Genomic DNA, 25,780 nt, shown 5'->3' with positions numbered 1-25,780 from the left:
AGCCTAAATGTATTTACTATCATGCTGTAATTTAGACTATGTCTGTCCATCATTTCCCATTGTTTCTTCATATTCTGTGTCTGTCTGTAGCAACTACTGCTTCACTTTGTATTGAAACTATAAATGCATTTCGGTACAGGCCACCTTTATTTTCCCTGTTTGTAACTGGGCCTTGTAACAAAGCAATCCTGGTAATAGAAAGAACAAGTGCTTTTCCTCTTAGTGGATCCTGCTTTTGAAACAAAGATTTTTTACCACAAACCTAGCAGAAACATTAATTTTAAGGTTTCTCCTCCTCCTGAATTCCATTCAGCCCTCATTCTGCTATCTCCGTGATGTCTGACAAGTCAGATTAGGTACAATAGCACCTCAATACACAGCAAATCTCTAAACGTGATTAGATTAGAGCATCCTGAAATGTCTTTGGGAGCTGATATCATCTCATCATCATCAACCATTCACTAAGCGCCTACTTTTCCACATTGTTTATAGGTATTTCAAACAGCACTGAGCTTAATGCAGATCTGTAAGGGACTCCAGTTGGTAATTCACCTTCATTGCGAAAATTAACATTTTTCTCTATCCTTTATCAGCATTTTCAGTTTGCCTTATCATGTATGTGGAGAAGTCTGTGACATGTTGGGGGGAACTCCTGCAGGCCTGAAAGATTTCAGGTAAAATTCCACTCTATCATTTCCCCTTATCCCATAACAATACACAGAGTAAGAATAGCCTGAACAAAGTGCATTGACCAGCAATTCCTGGGAAGAAAGAGCAAGCATCTCCCTTCCAGGAGTGGAGCAGGAATGTAAATTATTAGGTTTCAGACCACAAACCCACCAAATTAATCATCTGTGAACATCAAAGACAGCTATTTATATACGTGATGCAGTACAACAAAAATAACCACCAACCTGGCATGAAAGCTGACACTGTTCTCTACATCAGGGAACGTCTTGTTTCATCAACTTGCTTAAGTGGTCACCAGGTTCCTGCTCTTTGGTTTAAATATATACTAAATACCTCAAATCAGAAACAGAAATGTGCAATACAACAAGTGTTCAGAATCCATGTCAAGATACACACAAGAAAAACAAACACAGCCATCATCACGTTACATACAAATGCCAAGTGCTGCAAAACGTTCCATGAATCTCATGGAAAGATGGAGACATGGTATTGATAGTTAAGTTCACTGAGTTTGAAAACTCTAGTTTGCTTAGAGTTTGAAAACCACTTATTGAGATATTTGTTGTCAGCAAGTTTGCCGATGACACCAAGCTGTGTGGTGCGGTCAACACGCTGGAGGGAAGGGATGCCATCCAGAGGAACGTGGACAGGCTTGAAAGGTGGGTCCGTGCAAACCTCATGAAGTTCAACCAGGCCAAGTGCAAGGTTCTGTACCTCAGTCACAGCAATCCCACGCACAAACACAGGCTGGGTGGAGAATGGATTGAGAGCAGCCCTCACAGGAGGAGGACTTGGGGCTGATTGATGAGAGGCTCAACATGAGCTGGCAATGTGTGCTTGCAGCCCAGAAAGCCAACCATATCCTGGACTGCATCAAAAGAAGTATGGCCAGGAGGTCGAGGGATGTGATTCTGCCCCTCTACTCTGCTCTCACGAGGCAGACCACACCTGGCATACTGCATCCAGCTTTGGGGCCCCCAGCATAAGAAGAACATGGAGCTGTTGGAGCGAGTCCAGAGGAGGGCCATGAAGATGATCGGGGGCTGGAGCACCTCTCCTATAAAGGCAGACTGAGTGAGTTGAGAAGAGAAGGCTCCAGGGAGAACTTATAGCAGCCTTCAAGCACCTAAAGGAGGCCTCCAGGAAAGATGGGGAGGGACTTTTTATCAGGGAATGTAGAGACAGGACAAGGGGTAACAGTTTTGAACTGAAAGAGGGGAGACTAAGATGAGGTATTAGCAAGAATTTCTTTACTGTGAGAGCGGTGAGGCAGTGGAATAGGTTGCCCAGGGAAGTTGTGGAAGCCCCATCCCTGGAAGTGCTCAAGGCCAGGTTGGGTGGGGTTTTGAGCAACCCGGTCTAGTGGAAGGTGGCAGGGGGGTTGGAAATAGATGGTCTTTAAAGTACTTTCCAACTCTAACCATTCTGTGATTCTATGATCCTATGTGAAAGTGAGGAAGGGAAAAGGAGGTTGGAGGGAGTAAGGAATATTTTATCATCTATACTATCTTAAATAAGATATTCTCACCCCAGCTCACTGAATATTTTAATGTGTCAAGTCAAAGCAGCACGACATCTTCTGATATCAGATAAACACAAGCTAGGTTTTAGCAGGATTTTTTTTTTTTTTTACTTTGCTACTTAAAGTCAATTAAAACCTGTCTACTGACTTCATTGAAAGCTGATTCCCAGCTCAAAAAATGCAGAACAGCTAGACAGAATACTGGAGGAACACAGGTAGAATTAAAATTGCTGCTCTGAATAGAGCCTGTAAAGCACTTCACTGACACTGCCCCAAGCCCCACTGAAACACCTTGGTACAGCCCAGGAAGATTTTAGAGATTCCAGAAAGATTTTCTGGGTTGTTCCTAGCAAGATAAGCAGAAATATTTCAGTAAAGCTTTGTGTGACTGCTTCTGAATGCTTAGATCCTTTCCTTTCTTCTCTGCCTTTTTCATATCCTACCCATGGTGAGCACCAAAATTTAGGGAAGAAAAAAGTGGATGCTACAGGAAGCAGTACACTAAAAATGCTCATTCACAGAGGAGAATTTACAATACAGAACATTGGGCATTTGCGAGAATGGCTTTTATTTTTTTGGAAGAAAAGTATACCATGTGTAGTCTCTCTCCCTAGCACTGTACTTTCAGGCTAGGGGTCACATACTGCTCCTGTCTTCCCTTTTTAATTCTCCGTTCCCAGGCATACACGCTGTTCTGTACAGTCACAGGTGTCAGGGTAATTTCCAAAAACCATGTATTAAGAAAAGTGGGAAATTTTTTTCTTCAGTTGGCACTATAGAAAAACTTAGGTGGATAGAAATACCATCTTCTCAATTACAATCGCCACTGGGTTGCGTTAGCCTTGTGCTTGTACAGCAAATTACGTGTGATCTCTGAGAAATGGCTCCCATCGGGCCTCGTACCTCACACCTCACCCACAAGCTGGCAAATGCAGTAGGAAAAAGCTGTAAGAGAAAAGCACCCAGTTCCTCAAACATCGTGTCACAAAGCTCACTTTCACTTCTTCCAACACCAGCTGGCCTTTTAAAGCTTATTTTATGTAACCTGCTGGGAGCACAGCCTGAGGTTTGTGTGGCTGCAGGCTGTGCAGCATGTAAACAAGAAAGCTGGTATGTGCACGCAATCTCCAGAAACAGAAGAGGCTTCAGGCACGTTTTACCAGAAGAAATCTGCCGTTATCAGCTTCGAAGACAGAGTTTGTTTATCAACTATCTAAGCTGGCATCTTGATGTTAACAGATAGGGTTAGAGATACACCACAGCCCAAGTGTCCTTCAAACAAATACAGGTCTCCATTTGCATTAAATGTTAAATCCTGTGGTCAACATGGTGTAGAGGACAGATCAGGCAACTGTTTCCTTCAAGCCTTAGAAACTGTAAATCTTGATTTCTGAGAGGACAAGGGCACGTGTGTGCCAGCGTCCCTGGCCCAGCAAGGTATTTGAACCAACATGGGCCATCGATGGGCTTGCAGAAATAGATATATGTTATCTGAAGGACACGACAGTCTCAGCACGCGTGCCCACAGCAGATCCAACAGCCTGAACACCCAGCTCGCAGGCAGAATTTCATCTCAAATCCTTCTCATAGAAGTTCACATCTCAAAAGTTATTTACTTTTTCAAAGCTTCCTACTGTGTTCCTCTCCTTTACATTGCTAGTTATTTACTAAATCACAAACTTGCACATATATGAAAGATGCATTTGCTAACACACCAACTTCACAGTGTATTGTCTGACTGAAAATAAGATTTCCTATAAAGGGCTCAGAAGAAAACTGGTACCATGTCAAGAGAAGATAGCAGCAGGCTGTTATCACTTTTGTGCAAAATAATAAAATGCATATCCATAATAACTTGCCACATCTAAATAAATACTGTGGTGAATATACTGACATGAGACATCTGCCAAGTCCACAATCCATTTCTTATGCTACAAGTTTTAGGTCTGTCTTATTTGGATAAGAAAAACAAAACAAACAAAACAAACAAAACAAACAAAACAAACAAAACAAACAAAACAAACAAAACAAACAAAACAAACAAAACAAACAAAACAACCCCACCTTCTGAAAAGCTGTAGCTTTGATTTCTCCTGAAAGAAGTAAAGCCAAAATAGAAAATGTCTTAAAATACTTTCTCCATTATAGCAGGTGGAAAACAGAGATATCACTACTTTCCCTATGCCTGCAAATGACACAAATACTTTTAATTACAAGAAAGGATGAAAAAGGCTGGAAAGTAACTATTTCCACCTGACACCACTTTTGATTCAGTGTTGAATGCCCTTATAATGCAGGATAACAAGCATCAGCCATGCTGAAAGAGGCATCAAAAACCTAGATGACAGAAGCAGACTTTAAGGGAGTGAAGCAATCAGCTCCCTGGGAAATCCACACATGTGAGGTGTCTAGGCCCCTTTGGATCTCAGGAAGGTTAGGAGTTAAAGGCAGGAGAGGACACATAGTGGGACAGCTATATAGAATCGCCTGGGTTGGAAGGGACCTTTCAGATCATTTAGTCCCACCATCAACCTAACTCTGACAAAAAACATCACTAAACCGTATGTCTAAGCCCTATGTCTATCCGTCTTTTAAATACCTCCAGGGATGGTGCCTCAACCACTTCCCTGGGCAGCCTGTTCCAATGCTTAATAACCCTTTCAGTGTAAAAATGTTCCCTGATATCCAGTCTAAACCTCCCCTGGCGCAACTTGAGGCCATTTCCTCTTGCCATATCGCCTGTTACTTGGCAGAAGAGACTGTCCCCCACCTCACTACAGCCTCCTTTCAGGTAGTTGTAGAGAGCTATGTTGCCAGTGCATCCCCTCTCCTAAGATATTTTGCTTTTAACAGCAGCTGAGTTCCGAGCATAACATCTTTCGCTGACTACTGAGCCACTTAAATACAGATATCAATTATTAGCAACATAAAAGGCACAAATTATTGATCCAGAAAATCAGCTTAATCTTCCTTGGCTTTTGCATGAAGTCAATTATGCAGATGCGGAGCACATATTACACGCTGGCAAACAGAGTCAAGCTCTAACACTGCAAATCTATTTACTTAGCTAATACCGCAAAGCCTAACCGGCCCCAACGCTACGAATACCAGGGAAATTTAGCATATCCAGCTCTTGTATTGCCACCTCGTGGCTAATGCCCGTATAACGGCACTTCGCTGGGAGGAGAGGAGAGAAGGAATTCCTTGAACTGTGTACCAAGCTAACAAATGCTGGCATAAATCAAAGCAGAATTTTAAATTTAGCTACATTTAATAATGATACTTCCCAATGGAATGAGACTCTTCTCTGCAAGAAGAATATGAATCAAATACTAGGCGAAAACTTAAGCATGAAGACTCAAGTAATGAGCCCGGTTGTGGTGTCAGTTGTGTGGTCCTCACTCAGCCTGGCACTCGTGCTGGTGGGACACAAAAGACACTGTTGCCACTAGTAAGTAACTTAAAAATTAATCCAATTAAGTAATACTTCTAGGAAATTCTTGTTATACTTTCCCAGGCCTCTGGGTGATTTGAAATTCAATTGACAATTGTGGTTTACAGCAAATGCTACCTTCTTTTGAGAATTAGATCCCACAATACTGTAGTGCTTGAATTTGATTATGTCCCCATCTATTTGAGAATAAGGAAAGGCAAGGGATCCGTGAACCCAGTGAAGAACAAGGAGGAAAACACAGGTGGAGGTGTGCCTACCACTGCCAGCGACATCAATTACTGATCAGAGGACTGTGCGGGCGCTCACCAGTCTCCACAGAGGCCTTTCATACTAGACTTCCATATTTACTTTAATTTCACATAGCACTTCCCCGGACTTTCCAAGTAATTTCCTTCAAACCACCAAGATGCTTATATACCTGCACTGACAAGCAGAGGGAGTTTCAGCTTTCGCATACATTTTCATAGTCTGAAAGCAGAATGGTTTTCTCCTTCCCTTCAGTGTCAGCCCCATCCAGAATCCAAAAGCAGATGGCCAGGATAAAGGACTCGTCCTTGAATAACTCAGTTGGAAAAAAATAACATTCTTATTTTTGTTATTGGCTCTTGCTAGTTCTTGTTCTAATGTATGTTGTTTATCCAAGTACATTGTCTTGAAAATAATTACCCTTTTGTGGTTATGCTATTTATCACAAGGAAGGCTAAGCCTTTACTATCAGTTCTGTATGTTTTGTGCAAATGCTTGCAAAATGCCTGCAAAAATCATTTGCTTACAAGGCTAAGATAAATTGCTTTATGATTTATAGGAAGACGATCACACACAAAGCTTGCTGATTTATAATAAAAAGACTAAGCACCTTAATCATCTCCATCTAACTGTATCCACATTTCTTCTGCTTAGGCTTAGCCTGTCTTCTAATAGGATTAAGTCCTGAACACTTCCTACTTTCCCTGGTTACATGACTGGTATCCCATAATACAGCCAAGAGAGATCACCCTAGGCTTTGTCTCACTCTTTTAAGTACACAGTTCTTAGAACAAATAATTTGACAGTTACAGTATGGCAGGGTGGTGAAATAGTCATGAAAATTTTCTTAGTAATGCCACAAGCAAATTTATTTGTTAGCAAGTGATACCAACCTCTAAGCTTCAGGGAAAAAAAATTATGATATGCCTACACACATTGTGTGATTATTTAAATTTCAGTGTCATTAACATAGCGTGATACCTTTTTTAAATTCTACTTTATATCCATACACATAAAAATATACATAATTCAGTGATTGAAAAAGGCCAGCATCTGACATGTACAAACATAGTCTCTGATAGGTAAGTTCTAGTATTACGCAGCAAGTTAGATGCAGTCTGATAACATTGGCTGGAAGAAGATTAGTCCTCTCAGCAGTCCAGCATTCTTTGCAAACTTCTCCTACACAAGTTCTTGCTCCATCTTTGCCAGGAGTGATGGGCATGCACTTAAAACGTCAGACGGGGATGCGATTACAATGGGGATTACATTTCTGATGGCTTCATGAGTTTCTGCATGACCCAGGGAAAGTTGCTGCAGTTAAAATGGGAGATGCACAACTTTCTTCCCAAGACTTCATCTTATTTGAAAACTAAGCCTGCTTGTGGAAAACTGAGAGATTTTGGACTTATACTATCGTGTTATTTTTAGGTATAGCATCTAGCTCTGTAAAGGTCCTTGTACAGGATGCCCATAGCATGGCTTAGTCATACCTACATGGCATAATGGAAATTACAGCCACTCTTCACACACACACACACACACAGAGACACACACTACCGTGCTACCCTCTATCAAAATCCCCTTTCTGCTGCTGCCTTCTCAGTTTCCACACTAAGCAGAGTCCACACGTACTTTCACACCAGATAACAAATGGAGAACAGAGAAATGGAGAACAGAGGTTTGTCCAAGACTTGGGTGTACCTTGTGTGAGGGAAACAAATACATGCCCAGTCATAGCAACATCCACTCCAACATGAGTGCCAAGTACTATCATGGCACAGGCGCCTTGCTATTTGGTTTGTGATGGTGTGCTCTTGCCACCTCCAAAGGGAATACAGTCAGAGGACACATGTTGAAAAGTGCAAAAAAATTTATTTTTTTTAAAAGTGCCATAACTTTCAATTTAATCCCATGCAAAATATTTTGATGATCTCACTCTAAAGCAGCTGCGTAAAAGGAATTATTGCTGAAAGCTAACAAGTGACAAATAATAGCATTCTCACAATGATATTTTAAAAATCAAGAGGGTTTTCATAGTTGATTCTGGGTTTGGGGTCATCCTAGAAAACACCGCTACAGAAGCTGCAGTTGAGGGAATCTAAAAGCAAGGACAAAAGCACAGAGCCTCTCAGCGCAGAGCCTGCAAAACCCTGGTTCATTTAGAGCAAAATGACTTAGCCTGGAAAAATATTAAAGCATATTCCACATTAATTGGGTTTCAAGGATGGAAATCAAATTTAAGTCTAAAACACGATCAACAGGGCACAAAGACCAATTAAAAACAGGCATATACCTATTAGAGGACATATAAAGAGGCCCATGAATATGAAACAAAATTAAACTACGTATTACACCAGAGAAAAAGGGAAGAAGGAAGGGGAAAGGGCACACAAGAACCAAATACCCCTGGGCAGAGAAAGACAAGGAAACAGAGAACTAGTTGTTTTTCAGCTAAAAAGATGACAAGATAAAAAAAAAAAATACAGCTATATTGAAAAAGAAGACGATCGAATGAAATAAAATAAATGTGAGGGAGAGTGAGAAACCACAATAAAGGAAAAGGAGAAATCCTCATTCAAATGCTCTGACTAATCCAACAGAAGAAAAGCTGCAGAGGGAATGAGGACTGCAGAAAATAACCACTGCCTCCATGGCTATAGACACTGCACAGTTAAGCATGACTACCTCTTAGAGGTACATTGAAAGCAAATGCTTTTCCACCCTCAAGCTACAGACAGAAGCAAATCCCTGTAGAGCACAGCAGAGGCAATAATAAGAAAAGAGGTGGCAGGGGGATCGGCATGAGGTGTGCTTCTGGAAGGGAGTGGGCACAATCAGAGCGGCTGCCATGGCAAGGCGATTATCCCAACACCAGTGGATATACTGGGGGGCCTGGGGGCGTTGGATCCTAAAGCTCATGTTGACATTGTAGAGCTTTATACTGGTTCACCACCAGCCGTAGCCGCAGACTGTCCCTCTGAAATGAAATCAGAAGTACAGGAGACATGAATAAAGAGCAATTGGCAAAAATTAGTTCTCTAACTGAATTAACTAGTTCATTGTGAAGGGAGGGATGCTAACAAGATGCAGCAGCTTAGAGATTTCAGAGAAACAATTTGATGCAATTGTTGTATCTATTCCGCTTCCAAGCTGGTGTGAGCTGTCCCTGTTCTTACAGACCATTCCCCACCGCCTACATAATCATAATGGTCATGTCTTGGTCTCATGTTTAGCACGTCATGACCTTACTCAGTTTAGTTTCTTCCACTCCTCCTCTGACACGGTCATATTTCAGAGCCAGTTGTAATTGTAGCTAAAAATTAATATGACTTGTCCTTTTCATATTTGCTGTTACCTTATTTGGACATCATTACCTGAAGGATCTTCAGTTAATCCTCTGGATTGCTGATAAGAAAGGAAAACAGCACAGTGAGTGACAAATGTGTAACATACACCATTAAACAGTATGAAAGATCTTTTAAAACAATATCCTGATTTCATATTTCTATTTTTATATTATCTGACAAGCTTCAAAAAGAAATCAAAACCCATCTAACTTATCTAGCATATTAATCATGCTAAAAAGCCTCTAAAAAATCAAGTCCATTAAAAATCATTTGTGTTAGTGAGCTATATTTTGATAAAGGAAAAAATAACTCTATTTCACTAACTGTATCTCCTATCAACAAAACGGTATGGCCTCAATTTTCCAGAGATCTGCAAGCATATATCCACTGAGATAATTCTTTGCAAGAATGAAAACCAGTAGTACTCCTATTGCACTCTATCTATTAAATACAGCTGTGTTGACGTAGAATCAAACTTGTGACACAATTTGTAGCTGGTGATATATAAAAAATTCAACCTCAGATTTCCTGCAGCAACTCTGTTTGACTGCTCAAAACAGAATATCGCTTTCTTATTGGAAAATCAAGTTCTTGAATGCAATACATTTCCATGTTTTAACATTGAATGCTACTTTGTGGAGAAGTTTTCATGCTTTTTGCCTTGTGGACCACCATGCATTCTGTGTTGCTAGCGAGAATTTTGCAGCTTTAGGAAATTATGGATTCAGAGAAATGCAAGCTGTGACACTGGCTGCCTTGCAATACTTGTTTGACATCACCGTTCTTGGGCCGACGCACCTAAGAGGCTTCTTACTTTGCAACGGCATACATGTCATGCTGAGTATTTTACATCCAATCCTGTTCTGATCTAGCTAGTCTCAAGAAAAGTATTAAAAATGTCTTAACTCGCCAAAAAAATGTTTTTCTTAGCTTAGATTTGGTGATGAATCAGGAAAAGACTTGTAATCGCCTATGAATCATCCCATGTTTTTAGTACTGTTGCAAACTGGAGTGAATTTATAAGTTGATTCAGGAAGAGACAGTATGAACAAAGAGAAGAGCGAGCAAGGATGATCTGAAGTCAGTGACCCCTACTAGCACAAAGGGCTCTAACCATCCATCTGACTGTACAGCAAATAAGAACTTTCCATAGTCATTGCTTTTACTAACAGTATTAGCTATTTATTTTTTTTTTTGTTTTCAATTCTCATGGTTTCATCTGGGATGGAGCTGACTTTCTTGCTAGCAGCTGGTGTAGTGCTATGCTTTGGATTTGGAGTGAGAACAGCGTTGGTAGCACACTAATGTTTTTGGTTGTTGCCAAGCAGCCAAGGCCTTTTCTGCTCCTCACCCCACCCCACCACCGAGTAGGCTGGGGGTGCACAAAGATTTGGGAGGGGACACAGCTGGAACAGCTGATCCCAACTGACCAAAGAAATATTCCATGCCATACAATGTCATGCTCAGTACACAAAGCTGGGGGAAGAAGAAGAAAGGGGGGGTGTTCAGAGTGATGGCCTTTGTCTTCCCAACCATTACATGTGATGGAGTCCTGCTTTCCTGGAGATGGCTGAACACCTGCCTGCCCATGGGAAGCCGCGAATGAGTTCCTTGTTTGCTTTGCTTGCGTTTGTGACTTTTACTCTACCTATTAAATTGCCTTTATCTCAACGCATGAGTTTTCCCACTTTTACTCTTCCAATTCTTTCCCCCACCCCAAATGAGGGAAGTGAACCAGCAGCTGTGTGGTGCTTGATTGCTGGCTGGGGTTAAACCGCAACACTAATGTGCAACAACTAGATATTCTCTTCTTGTCAGTATTATTTGGAGAGTGAATAATCTAAACTTTTCTCATTCTGTACAGTATTTTCTCTTATTGTTCTCCCCATTGTATTATCATCTCTACACATTACTTCTAAAACAGAATGACAAAGATTTTAACAATGTTTATAAAGTCCTTGTCACTGTCTTGAAGGTAAGAGCTGTCCCTGCTAGGATATTTAGACTGTAAGACAAGCAAGCATGTAGACCTGGATTTCTAGGGAGCCATACACATGCCTTTAGCAGAGCATGAGCTGTTCAGAAAGAGCACATGGCTTCATAAAGGGCAAGGAACTGCCCCAGCCAACGTTGTCTCTGTCTCAGTGGACAGGAGAGCAGAGTCTATTTTGGGAGGCAGGAGGGCAGGGTGGGCCCCATGAAGGTCCGTCTAAAGGCTCTGTGCCTTGATAGGCAGGACCTTCCCCGCTTGCTGAAGGAGACAAGAGATAGCTTATAAGCACGACCTTTCATCATTGTCCCCTTCTCTTTCAGAGTGAGAGCAACCATCTCTACCACCTGTACCCCCATGAGAAGTATCCGTCCTTCCCTTGGCACTCATCCTACCTCCAGCAGTGCAAACAAGCTGGAAACTGGCAATGCAGAAGAGGGCTCAGCCTGAAAGAGTGAAGAGTGTGCAACTTCCCCCCCTAACAAAGGGAAAGTACGAGGTTTTTAGGAAGATGTCCTCAGGCAGGGGACAAAGGAATGGCAAGTCTTGAACCATGACACACAGCTTTTAACCATCTCTAATATCACCTACATTTCTGTCTTGCAGAGGCCAAATGACTTTTGCTATATTCTTTGCTTGGATCAGTTTCAGACAACCACAGCAAGGTTCACGTGTAGTGATGAGTTCAGCATTACGCAGGTCTCCCTCAGAACTGAAAAAATACAATATTGTCACAATTACAAACATGGTGTGTTTGCAGGAGGAATTATTTCTCATTATTTCTCTTCTCTTCTAGAGAAGAACCTAGAGTGGGTTCTTCTCTTTTTTTCTCTTCCATCACTGGCCAAGGGAGGCGAGTAAAGCTTATGACAAGCACATACTCGCAGTATGTACTATGAGCTTGCCAACTCAGGAAATGGATCTACCTACTTTTTGTGTACTCACAGCACTGTAAAGACAGATACCCTGGTTTATGATATTCCTGGTTTATATCAGGAATCATTTCACCACCAAACCGTAATCACCTGAATATGGGAGCAGGTGACCGCAGAGCATTCAGTCAACACATTGCCCACTACGACACTGTCAGAAAAGGGACCATCAGCCAGGGACACGAGCACAGACATTTGCTCTGTCAGTTTGCAGAGAAATTTCCCACAGGCAGGAAACTTCATGAAACTCAGTTTGCGTGTGTCAAAGGAGGCAGTCTGAGTTGACCATCCACCTGTAATGCCCTACATTTCCAACAGCTAAGTAATATCAGAGCCTACACAGAAGCAATAGCTCTGCTACTGGCTACTCCTGTCTCCAACGCATGTGAAGAACCCCTGCCCATGACTGCCCACGGGAACTGCACTTACATGAGGTCTGAGAGAGGGGACAAGGAGGAACCTCTGAGACTGTCACATTAAGTTTGCTGGGTATATTAGAATTTAAGATCACATGGACCTAGATCTCTGTAAAAAATAATTGTATTCAGTACCTTGTAAGACTAAATTCCTTTCCATGCTATGTACCATTACTTCCCCTTTCTATGCTTTGGAAATTTCCATGGTAGATTAGTGAGAGTGCTATTTCCTCATTAATGAAGCACCCAACACCAAGACTTTTTTTGTCTAATTCCTTCAAAATATTAGTGAGTTCCTACCTCATAATAATTGCATTAGCTTCTGCACACACAATTGCATGCTTGTCAAAATCATCATCTTTCTTCTCGTAAAATAAGCTATTCAATGCCCCTTTTGGATATCCACTGTAGCCCAGGGCAACCTAGAAAGAAACAACACAGAAGGAAACAAAAGGTAATGTTGTTTTGGGACCTTTAGTTACTTGCAGCCTAATCCAACTCCTAAAAGCTGTGAACAACTTCAGTGAGAGTCCTCATGTGATGCTGTTTGATAATGTTTAGGCAGATCTCCACTTCAAAATGACCGATTGAATCGTAATTGTATATGTGAAGTTTCAGAAAACAAACGTGAAATTTTTTTCCCCCAAAGAAATAATTTGTCTTTTTTTCCAGAAATACATTTTCCTATTAATATGAAATACGATGCTTATAAACAATCATCACAGGAAAAGTTGATTAGGAAGAAAAAATTAATTAAAGAGGCTGCTAAACACAAAGTCATCAAAAAAATTTGGAAAATGTTAGCTACATTTTCTTAGCTGTGTCCATTTCGGAAACATATAAAATAAAAATAAGCATAAAATTTCAATATGATAATAGTAACAATGTCATAAGGGACATCAGCTCGCTACTTTAAAGTTTAGCAAACATGGGACTTCATCTCTTCTAACTGCTGACTATATATTAAATAATCTATCATCTTAATGTTCTGGGACAGAGTTAAACTTTTTTTTTTTACCACAAAAAGTTGTTTTATATTACTGCAACTCCACTAACTTATTTTTTGAGAGTCCATATGATGCAAGTTAACTTCCTCATTTACATGCATAAACACAAACCTAGAAAACTTTAAGTGTCTTTCTTATGGCAGAAATGATCTTTTTTAAACATTTCCATGCCTGATAACTTATCACATAGCAATCTTACAAGCATTACTTTCATATGACAACAGATCATGATTAGATATTTTTATAAGAAGAGCACAATTTCTTAGACCTCATAAACCTTTACTTACGATGTCGTCTTCCTTGTAAATCACCGTCCCCACTCCATTATTATTGTCTGAGGATAGAGTGTCACACAATCAGAGTTATAAATTCATATAACACTATGATATTACAACAAATATGCTGGTCAAAAGGTTATTACTCATGCCTGCTGGTCCAGACAGATGCAGAACTGTTGCAACAAAAGTGGCTGTTCCTTGCTCAGCTGCCTCCAGAAAATACTGAACTAGGTAAACTGCTGACAAGAAGCCTAACCAGATGTTAGGTTAATCAATGCACTTACCTCCAGTCCTCATAGTCCTCTGTCTTCTGTAGTCCACCTCAATTGCCTTATCTAGTGCTCTTTTGTAGAAGTACCAAAACCACTGACCTTTCCCACTGCTGAGACTAGGATGCTTTCTATCATTGCAGCTCAGAAAGAGTTTAAAAACTACTTTCTCTGACTGAACGGCAAGTTCTGTTAGACCTCCCTCAAGGCACAGGCACATGCAATGACATCAGCTGCCCAGGATCTCTCCTTCCCTCTTCCCTCAACACCCCAAACAACAAACGAAAATTGTCTTTTGTGGGAAAGGAAAAATTAGAAACTTTCCACTCTCTGGTGTGTGTGTGTGTGATGCTGACAGGAACTGCCCGAGATATGGCTGGGAGCCATAAGATGACCATGAGGCAGCAAGAAGGCCAATGGTCTCCTGGGGTGCATTAAAAAGAGCACGGCCAGCAGGTCGAGGAAGGTTGTCCTCCCCCTCTACTCTGCCCTGCTGAGGCTGCATCTGGAGTACTGTGTCCAGTTCTGGGCTCCCCAGTTCAAGAAGGGCAGGGAACTACTGGAGAGAGTCCAGTGGAGGGCTACAAAGATGATCAAGGGAATGGAGCACCTCTCTTATGAGGAAAGGCTGAGAGACCTGGGTCTGTTTAGCCTGGAGAAAAGAAGACTGAGCGGGGATCTCATCAATGCTTATAAATATCTAAAGGCTGGGTGTCAAGAAGATGGGGCCAGGCTCTTTTCAGTGGTGCCCAGGGACAGGACAAGGGGTGACAGGCACAAGCTAGAACACAGGAAATTCCACCTAAACATGAGGAAAAACTTCTTTACTTTGAGGGTGTCAGAGCAGTGGAACAGGCTGCCCAGAGAAGTGCTGGAGTCTCCTTCTCTGGAGATATTCAAAACCCACCTGCATGCATTCCTGTCCAGCCTACTCTAGGTGAACCTGCTTTGGCAGGGGGGTTGGACTAGATGATCTCCGAAGGTCCCTTCCAACCCCTACCATTCTGTGACAAGACTCCACTTTGACACCTATGAGCCACTATTACAATGATTAAAATCAGTCAAAACCTGCAATGCTTTCTCTTCCAGAAAACAGCCAAGTGCATTTAGCTAACAGTAGAAGCAGCACTGGGAAACAGTAATAGGGTTCGGGAATAAAGTGGGAAACATCTGCCACACTGCTGAGTGAACCCTATTCTCAACCTGCACAGGTGGGACTGAACAAAAACCAGCCTAATACTTTCAGTGTAACCAACCACAACCAGCCAGACTAACGGACAACATGAGAAAGTAACAGATAATTACATCCAGTTTTATTTTCTTTTTACCTATCATAGCACTGCTTCTTCAGTTTTGCAAGTCTTTAATGCAAAAATAGGAAAGCTTGCCAAAAATCAATGTCCAAACTGACCACCTGCCATTTGATACCATGGAGAAACTGGCCCCAACCAGACTCTCTTGCAATCAGCCTAAGGAGTCAGAAATCCCCACCTGGTGAGGAAGACAGGAGAAGCACATTCCTCCTCTTCCTCCAGTTTGGCTAGAAAAGAAAGACCCCAACTAAATACCTCTGAACTATGTTTCTTTGGGTCTTACTTATTCCCGGGCTTGTGCTGGAGGAACTCTTCATTAAGCAAAGAAACCTCCATTTGGTAGTAACGATATACTCTGTTTTTTCTTAGGGTGATTTTTGCCCAATTTGCACTACCAGCCTTCTTCCGATAACCTGAATATGTTTTGTAAGACAATGATGCAACATGAATTAATTTTATAATGCAGGAAATACCACCGTGATACTAAAGTTGGCTAGATACGCAGAGTTTCATGAATTACATAACAGAATGCAATGTAATCAATTAAAGATTTTTTCAGTACATCTCCAGGAATATGACTAAAAATTATGTAGGATTTTTCTACACTGTGAATTACGGAGCCAAATTTAGTAATATTAACTTACTTACCACTTCTGGATGCTAATAAATCACAAAGCTGTAACGCATGGGTGTATTTAGGATTATTATTTACAGGTGATTTCTCCTCTGAGATTATTATTTTTTCATCTTTGCAACTTGCCAGAATTTTGAAACACTCCTTTGCTGTAGTAAGATTTTCTTTATATTTTTTCAGTTTTTCATCTTTCAGGTGTTCCAAGTTAAAGCACTTTAAAACATTCCCATCAACATTCCCATCAAATACAGATGCAACTGGGATCAGATCATCATCATCAGATGCTCTTCTATTTGAATTAAGTATTTGCATCTTTCTTTGGTTGTCTATTGTTGGTACATATACCGCTGCAACAATATAGCTTTCTGTAAAGATGGTACTAGCATGTTTTGCCAGAACATCCCTTTGCTTGTCTTCCGCCATTTCACTTTCAAAATTTGGCCAGTAATAGACTTGTGAGACTTGTGCTGAATAAAGAAAATATATATGCAAGATTAAAAATAAGTATGAAACATACTTGTGGTCATTTTTTCCATTTATAAACATAAAGTGATATGGAATATACTTAAGCAAGCTGCAGCTTTTCTCCATGTTTGTAAAATAATATTAAAATATTTTTTTATTAACACATTATCTTCATGGTCAAAAGGGAAACTTTATCACAATTCATGACTTTTTTTTTTCCCGGGTGATTAAACTTTTGTCTCTACTTTTATTTACCAAATGGTAAAAATTTCCAAAACAAGGATATTGTTTTAAAAAGATACAGGAAGTCATTGAAGTTACTGCAGAGGAAAAATATGTATAGCGATTTTATCTAAATCTATATCTAAAAAAACCAGAAAACTCAACATATAGGTAGTGTGTTAACATTTGTGAAGTACTACAGATTAATTTATCTGCAAAAAATCTACCTACTTTGTTATCCTGAATATGGATACCTGACGTACATTTCTCATCTGATAAATTACTTAAATGGCTGCTTTCTTCTCATTTATTTTATCGGGGTGATTATCTATGTGTTATTTTTTTCAGGACTTCCACATTCCTTGGGAATACTACCTTTTTTTTTTTCTTCATTTAACAAGCATCTCTACAAGCTCTGGCGGCTCGTTTTTCATTTAATGACTTGCATTCTTCGTGATCTATGTGTTAGTAAATACCAACAATTTGTACAATGACATTATGGTCACATCTTAATATTCTCTAGTAATCACAGCTACCTACTGTATAAGATATTTAGCTATATCAGCTTCTGACAGTGATCTGAATGATTCATACAGAACCAACTGAGGCAAAACGCAGAGAGCAAAAAGGAAGAAAGTAAAGAGGAAGAGAAATGACTGGCATGACTAGTTTACCAGCCTGTGAGTATGCCACATGTGCAATCTTAGCCTAGGAGATATTTCAGTTCTGATGCTGACCTTGAACTAGCAATTTTGCACAATAATTGCAAGGCATCCGAGACATGTAAACTTCACAGCCTTTCAGCGCATTAGGAAACCTTAACAGCACTTTTGGCACAGCATGAAGTTCCTTCGTTGAGCAGCCCAGGGCAATAATCCTTTTTGGCTTGCTCGCTTCACAGATGACAATTCCGGTTTTGCAATCCTGCATGCATACACAAATAAATGTACACAAATACAAATGAATGTATAACCATTCAGTGAATGAGAGTCCATCCAGATTATGTAAAGTAATAGCAACCAAGGGATCCCCCAGAAAAAGAATGGCATTTGTTGCAAAAGGGTAGGGATCAAGAAGTCTAGAAACTTGCTGATTCCTGTGGATTTTCAGTCAGTTCTGCTGTGTCTATAGCACATAACTCAATTGCCGTATTCTAGATTAAAAGCACAAACACTTTGGCTGGAGTCCTGAAAGGGGTACCTTTGGAAAGTCTGTAAATCTGTAAAATCATGGAAAAAGTAGGGAGATTAATATCTCAATAGCTGGTCTCGCAGACTACCAAAACAGGAGAAAGGAGTGACAAGTGTAGTTTCACACAAATTACAACACTATTCTGAGGATATTCACAGTAGGAACCACCAAACATCTATGTGGCTTCAAACACGCAAACAGGTTTGATTTATCAAATTAGAATCTAAGCATACAATAGATTAAAATCCTAACTGCAGGACTGTGGTCCACAAGTGACCCTCACTGGGGCAGGGACACTCCCGAGGGACCACAGCCAGCAGACAACTCATGCCAGGACAGGCCCAGTAGGAAGCATGGAAGAGCAGAGGAAAAGTGGGAAAAAGCACAGAGGAGCTGCAGACAAACCATCACACACACAGCCCCAGCCTCCTGCACTGCCCATCACCTCACTGAAGGAATTGGGACCGACTGAGAGTAACCTACAGTGAAAACAAGGGAGGCTGAGACTAGGAAGGTGGGTGGGTAGGTATTTGGCTTAAGTTGAACTGGAAAAAATGGATGGAGAATGTTTAACTCCTTATGTTCTCTTTTTTTTCCTCTATATACAATGCAGCAAACAGAAGTTTGTATCTAATGGCAATAAATTGAATTAAGTAAAAATTCCCCAAATTAAGATCATTTTACCCATAATAACAATTCTGTAATTTATAAATCAAGATCCTATTGGACACTATGGCTTTTTTAACCTTGATAACAACGAATATGCTTGAGTTGATTTAACTCACATGGTTCTGTGATTCACTTGGGGAATTTTCCATATGTAGTGCTAAGAAGATGCACAACTCCTCTTTCTTCAGGTAAGGAATAGGAGGACCTAGAAAGAAACGATGGAAAGAAAAGTTACTCAAAAATTATTTAAGAAAATTTCAGTATTAATGACATTATCCTGTGATAGGAGACTTGATTCCCTAACTGGCGTAACTCACAACAGCATAAAGCCAGTGGCATGGGGAGAAGACTCAAGCCCAGTACTTCCAAGGATTTGGATATATGCATTTAAGGCTAGAAGAAATTAACAGATAAGGCTTGAAATAAGAAAACTGTCGTGAAGGATGCTGATTAGTCATTTGGGCAAAATGAAAAATTAATGACAAAGAGAGAGAGCAGAAACCATTAACCCAAGAAACTTGCTATATTATTCCTCTGTCTTTTCAACTGTAACCAGTTACAGGGTCTGCCCACTTAAAAACCTCAAAGGCAACATTTCTGTATACTTCTGTCTTCTGCATATTCAGAAGTATTATGGCAGAATCTACAGGGTACAGATAATGTATAGCTCCAAAGGAAGGTTGGAATGAGCAGAACTAATTTAGGGGACTCAATTAAACTTATAGTAATTAGATGCAATTTATAAACAGAGTTTGTTGTATTTATTACATGCTGTAAAAAGGGCTTTAAAGAAAAATACTTAGTAACATACTGTGCTTCTAAGTTTAAACACCAAGTAATACCAAAAGAAACCAAACAGAACAGTACCAAAGGACAAGGGAATTAATCTTAACCATACCTGCTGTATGTTGAGTGTTGCACTGTTTCCACTGGAAAAAGAAACAATCAACCAAAATCTCAATAAATTTATTTAAAGCATAAGTGAACATTTATTTAGCATTTTCCACAATCTATCTGTTCAAATCTGCCATTATATCTAACAGCTACTAATCAATCTACCATGAGGATTTCTCGGACCACTGACCAAACATGGGTCTTTAAAGTCATTCTTGTCTATTTAAGTTCTAAAGCTCTTGTTCTATAGAGGAAGATAAAAGTCAATTACATAGCCTACTCTCCTCTAAGTATTTATCCAGATCATCAGTAGTCTTGTGTGTCCCAGTTCCCTCTTTTCCCAACTCAGACGGCTTTACCTCCATCAGATACATCTGATGGATCTCGAAAAGTGAAGCAATGCTTTTCTACATCTTCTGCTTCCACTTCTGACATGCCTTCTACTTGCTGAATTATTTTTTATGACATCTGGGAATGACTGGCTCCTAAAACTACTGATGGAGTTCAAAATTATGACTGAAAAGCTCTGATGTGTATATTCAGATAAATACATATTTACATATCATCAAATGGTTCACAAACACTCAATGTATTTTAATGAACTTTCCACCATGAAATGATGAAAACTTACTTCTTAAAAACAACAGGAAAAAAATCCTAAATAAACAAGGCAAACCGGAAGGATGACATATATCAAAACAACATATTCTATACTTTTATTAAATAAATGTTCAAAAATACTTTTTACTAATACAATCCTGACTCTAGTCTTCAATATGCAAACTTACCTCATGATAGTCGAAGTTTTTCTTTAAATCATCTAGATTATTCTGAAAGAAAAAAAAAGAAACTTAAAAGCAAACAAATAAACCAGGCACTCGCAGAATCACTGAGGCTGGGAGCCACCTCTGGAGGTCTCTACTCCAGCCCCCCTGCTCAGGCAGAGTGAACTAAAGCAGATCTCTTGGGGCTGTGTCCGCTCAGATTTTTAGTGTCTCCAAGGATGGGGCTCCACAACCTCTCTGGGCAATGTGTTCCAGTCTTGTCACCCTCACTGCAAAAAGGCTTTTTGTTATGTTTTAGTGGAATTTCCTGTATTTCAAATTGTGCCCATTGCCTCTTGTCCCATCACTAGGCACCACTGAGAAGAGTCTAGTAGTGTGTTCTTTACACCCTCCCATCAGGTATTTATACACATGGGTAAGATCCCACCTGAGCTTTCTGTTCTCCAAGCTGATCAGTCCCAGCTCTTTCAGCCTCTCCTCATATAAGAAATGCTCCCATCGCTTTATCATCTTCATGGCCTTTAGCAGGACTTGCTCTCATATGTCCTTCTCTCTTTTGTACTGGTGAGACCAGAACTGGACATAATGTTCCAACCATGGCCTCACCAGTGCTGAGCAGAAGGATCACCTCTCTCAAGCTGCTGGCAATGCCCTGCCTAACACAGCCCAGGAAGCAGTTGGCCTTTGCCCCAAGGGCACATTGCTGCATCCTAGTAAACTTACCCACCAGAGCCTCCAGTTCCTTTTCTGCAAAGCTGCTTTCCAGTTGGTCAGCCCCAGCTGGTAATAGGGCATGGGGTTATTCCTGCCCAGGTGCACAGGCTTTACACTTCCCTTTGTTGAACTTCATTAAATTCCTGCTTTGCCATTTCTCCAACTGTCAAGGTCCCTCTGAATCAACCATCTGGTGAACCAACCACTCCTCTCAGTTTTGGATCATCTACATACTTTCTGAGGGGGCACTCTGACTCATCATCCAGGACATTAATACCAACATTAAACAGTTTTGGTCCCACTATGCACCTCAGGGGTATACCACTAGGGATTGGCCTCCAGCTGAACTTTGTGCTGCTGATCACAAGTCTATGAGTTTGGCAGTTCCAGTAGTTGTCAATCCACCTCACCGTCCACTCATCTAGTCTACACTTCATCAGTTTGTCTATGAGGATGCTGTGGGAGATAGTGTTGCAAGTCTTGTTAAAGTCAAGATGAAGAACATCCACTGCGCTCTACTCATCAAACAAGCTGGTCATCTCATCATAAAAGGATGTCAAGTTAGTCAGGCATTGTTGAGGAATGGCTATATGAGAACGGGCACGGCGCCATGCAGGATTGTCAGAAGTAAGCTATGCCTGCCTGCATGGGAAATTCCGAGTTACGCTGATAAGGAAGATGCTGAAGGTCGTGCTGACTTTGCTTAACTCAGATAAACAACTTTGAGAAAGTAGACTGTGAGAGAACAGGAACAAACCTGGACCCAAGAAACCGCATGTAGGAGGAGTATGAATAATGTAATCTTTAGTGCACAGCCAATAGTTGTAAGACAAATAGGCATATCTAAGTATAAGAGTATAAAAGTCTGATGATGCTCTAATAAAGCTGAAGCTTGCTTTATCACTCATATTGAGTGACTGCTTGTTTCCCTCTCTCGTCGCAAGGCATGTTTTCCCCTTCATAAATCCATGCTAACTAGTCCTAGTCACCTTCCTGACAGGTCCCATGGTCTTGTGTACATCCAACTCCTTTAAATATTCCATAACCAGATTCTGCTCTACTGGGGGTAAATCTTCGTTGCTCCACGTCTTCCCACTGGTCTCAGGGACGTGGGATTCCTGAGAGCAAATCTTGGCAGTAAAAACCAAGGCAAAGACGACTTTGAATACCTTGGCCATGTTTGTCTTTATAGGAGTTGAATTTAATCTAGAACATGGACATTAACCAGATACTTGAGCCTGAACCAAGACTGAGCCCTTTTCCTTCAGAAAGATTTTTCCAAAGCCATACATAAATCATTTGATTTAAATTACACCCAAGTAAATCCCATTAAGTAATTAAGGGACTTCCCTGAAAGGAATAATACTCCTTTTCAAACTCTGAAAATACCCGTTCTTTCCACTAAAGGGAGGGCTACATCTTGTGATGGAGCCAAAAATACCTTGTTTGACACAGACGTGTAAACAGTGAAGCCAAACTCATCAGACACTTCAAATATGAGAATGTGAGACTTAGAAAGAAGACTGTTGCATGTACCCTCAGGGATTAAAAGTAAAGTGTGTGCAATGCAGGACAGAGATACTTCCTTATATTGGAGGTTGTAATGAAGCATGCCACAGCTCCCCTCAGCATCTATGCCCAGGTTTCCTTCACATAGCAATCAAGACACATATCCAGGTCTTACTATCATGAAAGTTCAGGCACAGTCAAAATAAGCATTCAGATGCAAAATCAGGGAGCACCCCAGAGCTCTGCCATATAGATATCGCTAAATAGGAGGCTGGACTTTCCCCGTGCCAGATGTAACTTGTTCCTTTCCTGACAGTAGAAGTATCTGAATGTAAAGATTTCCAAGGCAGGAAGCAAGCCGTAAAATTCCAGTTGTATACAAGTAAAAAGAATGGAGCATCTTGTAGGTGATTATTTGCTACAGTTCCTCTCCTATATAGAAGGGTAAGAATGGATGTGTTTGTCTGTAAGTTAACTATAAACAAACTGGACTCCCTGCCCCCAAACATATAATTACATTATGACAATAAATAAATAATACTTAAGCATATAAGCATATACATAAGCATACTTCTTCACTTTGTTTGGACGATTCTTTTACACAATGAATTGTCTTGATTTTCACATCCTTCAAAAGGTTCTGACAGTCATGACAGGGAGGTTTAGTGCAGTAAAGAACATCGCTCTCTTCTATTTTTGACTTTGATCAAAAACATATGTATTTGCACAATTAATTCATTTTCTCCAAAGCTAAAACTACACATAATGTTTCCATTTCTTTCTAATTAGATTACGCTCTATCTCCTCCTCCTCAAAGGAGGAGATTGATGCATGACGATTGATGAATCATCTATTTGATGTTGATTTTCCCTTCAAATACCTGACCATTTTGCTTCCTTTACTTCTGTGCTACCTTTATGGGCCATATGGTTTTACAGACTAACAATTCTCCAGCTATTCACAGCTAGAGTCTTAAGGGATCTGGCTGACTTGACACTATTCTTGCTAGCCTAAGGACCACCAAAAAAGACTGCCAGGCTGCTGCAGACTGTGTCTTTCAAAAACTGTTCAGAGCTTCGTCACAACAAGATTGGGTGATTATTTTGGCAGAGTAGGAATACAAGGTGGTACCACACCTTTCTGGGGGTGAAGGAGAGGAAACGCACACATTAACATGTTGATTGTAAGCTCAGAGTTGTAAAACGTTAAGTCTTTGAAAGTGGATTAACAGGTGAAGAACAGACGGAAAGGTCAAAGAGAAAATCCATGGTTAGTCACTGACTTATTCACACTGCACACTATTCATATCTATTGTCATAAAGAATGTCTGAGAAGTCACTCCATTAGTAGATTTGTAACAATAACCTGTATAGGAGAACGTTTGTTTCAGCATGAAGAACAACTCCCCTTTTCGCAAGTCCATTCCTTCGGTTTCTTCTCCCAATAGAGGGCAAGTTTGCATATAATATGCCAATAGGGTATCCATTATAACCTGCCCCAAACTGCCAAAAAAACAAATGAAATATAATAATCAAAATCTAAGACTCTTCCAAATATCAGCGACATTTTAACCATATTCTAATACAGCTTCAAAATCTAAATATACGCTGTTTACCTATTTCTAGATACGTACAAATTCTGAGTTTTTATAGCTATTCATATCAGATTTTTAATCGGCTTTAACAGTTTTCCATGAATATCTTACCATACCATCACATTATCGCTTTAACACAGTCAAGAGCTAGTTTTGCTTTTGTATCCAGTGGTCACTGTTCTCCATCAATTTTATCACCATCACCTTGTCTCTCTACTTTTGCAAGAAACTTAGGATCCTCCTTTGTAGTGGGCCTCAGGGATATTTTTTTTAAAGTTAAATGATAAAATAGTACCATTGCTATTAGCATATTTATTATGAGAGTATGTGTTCATGAGGGAAATTAATTTCCCTTAACTTGTTTACATGTCTATACCTGGTCACCCTAGACTCCCTTGACATTCAAGGGAGAAAACCAGGTCTACCCGGCCTATTCCAGATTCTGGACTGGGATGAATGACACTCTAGATTTCCACTGACTATAAAGGGGACCCAGGGCCAATAGCTCAGGTGTAGTCATCTATACTGCAAACGTCTACATTAGGTCAAATAAACCCTTTGGAGCACTGAATAGAAATTTTACAAGTGTTGGCTAATTCAATCTACTTACAAAATATCCATCCTGACTGTAGAGTGTACACCCCACACCTCGGTCTGGATCATCTTTTAGAAGAGAGAAAGATTTTCATGTCACTTAAACCCATACTTTTTTATACTTAAAAACATATTTTACAGATTAACATGTAGTGCTTTAATGACACAGGAATGGGAGGCATAAGTGACTGTTTTTATGTTGAAAGAATCCCCCCATGCATATACATTATCCAATTCTAGACAGATACCCATACACAGTAACACAATGAGGGCATAACCACTATCAAGTACAACAAATGTCAGATTTCAGAAGAACATAACTTAAAAACCTGATCCAAGGCACACTTAGTACCTTTGATTAGTAATTGCAGAGTATTAACTTGATACAAAATCCCAGTAACAGTCTACCTAGACTTTAGCAAAACCTCCTACACCGTTTCCCACACCATTCTCCTGGAGAAACTGGCTGCTCATGGCCTGGATGGACGTACCCTTTGCTTGGTGAAAAACTGTCTGGATGGCTGGGCCCAAAGAGTAGTGGTGAATGGAGTTAAATCCAGCTGGCAGCCGGTCATGAGTGGTGTTCCCCAGGGCTCAGTACTGGGGACGGTTCTCTTTAACGTCTTTATCAACAATCTGGATGAGGGGATTGAGTGCACCCTCAGTAAGTTTGCAAACGACACCAAGTTGGGCAGGAGTGTTGACCTGCTTGAGGGTAGGATGGCTCTTACAGAGGGATCTGGACAGGCGGGATTGATGGGCTGAGGCCAATGGTATGAGGTTGAACGAGGCCAAGTGCCATTTCCTGCACTTGGGTCAGGACAACTCCATGCAGGGCTACAGGCTTGGGGAAGAGCAGCTGGAAACCTGCCTGGTGGGGCTGTTGGTCGACAGCTGGCTGAATATTAGCCAGCAGCATGCCCAGGTGCCCAAGAAGGCCAATAGCATCCTGGCTTGTAGTGGCCAGCAGAACTAGGGAAGTGACCATCCTCCTGTACTCGGCACTGGTGAGGCCACACCTCGAATACGGTGTCCAGTTTTG

At 40.6% G+C, this 25,780-nt stretch overlaps 1 protein-coding gene across 5 annotated transcripts in view; it reads right to left on the bottom strand.

Annotated features, from left to right (window-relative positions):
* Positions 1–7,767: 7,767 nt before the first annotated feature.
* The window catches only part of LOC128904518 (cytidine and dCMP deaminase domain-containing protein 1-like), a 27,806-nt gene continuing 9,793 nt past the window's right edge, over positions 7,768–25,780 (bottom strand). Inside the window, exons 6-18 of one of the 5 annotated variants that reach the window (XM_054188981.1) lie at positions 24,755–24,807; positions 23,917–24,052; positions 23,122–23,258; positions 20,331–20,372; positions 19,547–19,577; positions 18,765–18,853; positions 17,526–17,712; positions 16,116–16,568; positions 13,895–13,941; positions 12,901–13,022; positions 11,844–11,964; positions 9,290–9,320; positions 7,768–8,892 (exon numbers count right to left, since the gene is read on the bottom strand). In XM_054188981.1, the coding sequence (XP_054044956.1) occupies positions 8,852–8,892; positions 9,290–9,320; positions 11,844–11,964; positions 12,901–13,022; positions 13,895–13,941; positions 16,116–16,568; positions 17,526–17,712; positions 18,765–18,853; positions 19,547–19,577; positions 20,331–20,372; positions 23,122–23,258; positions 23,917–24,052; positions 24,755–24,807 (1,490 nt within the window). In that variant the 3' untranslated portion in view covers positions 7,768–8,851. Of the gene's footprint in view, positions 8,893–9,270; positions 9,321–11,843; positions 11,965–12,627; positions 12,710–12,900; positions 13,023–13,894; positions 13,942–16,115; positions 16,569–17,525; positions 17,713–18,764; positions 18,854–19,546; positions 19,578–20,330; positions 20,373–23,121; positions 23,259–23,916; positions 24,053–24,754; positions 24,808–25,780 lie in introns of those variants that run through there. The other 4 variants (XM_054188979.1, XM_054188983.1, XM_054188982.1 and 1 more) reach the window with 4 other exon arrangements.

Source organism: Rissa tridactyla, chromosome 1 (assembly GCF_028500815.1).
Source record: "Rissa tridactyla isolate bRisTri1 chromosome 1, bRisTri1.patW.cur.20221130, whole genome shotgun sequence".
Classification (NCBI taxonomy): domain Eukaryota; kingdom Metazoa; phylum Chordata; class Aves; order Charadriiformes; family Laridae; genus Rissa; species Rissa tridactyla.
Note: the sequence above shows the minus strand (reverse complement) of the source record. Positions and strands in the feature narration are given on the sequence as shown.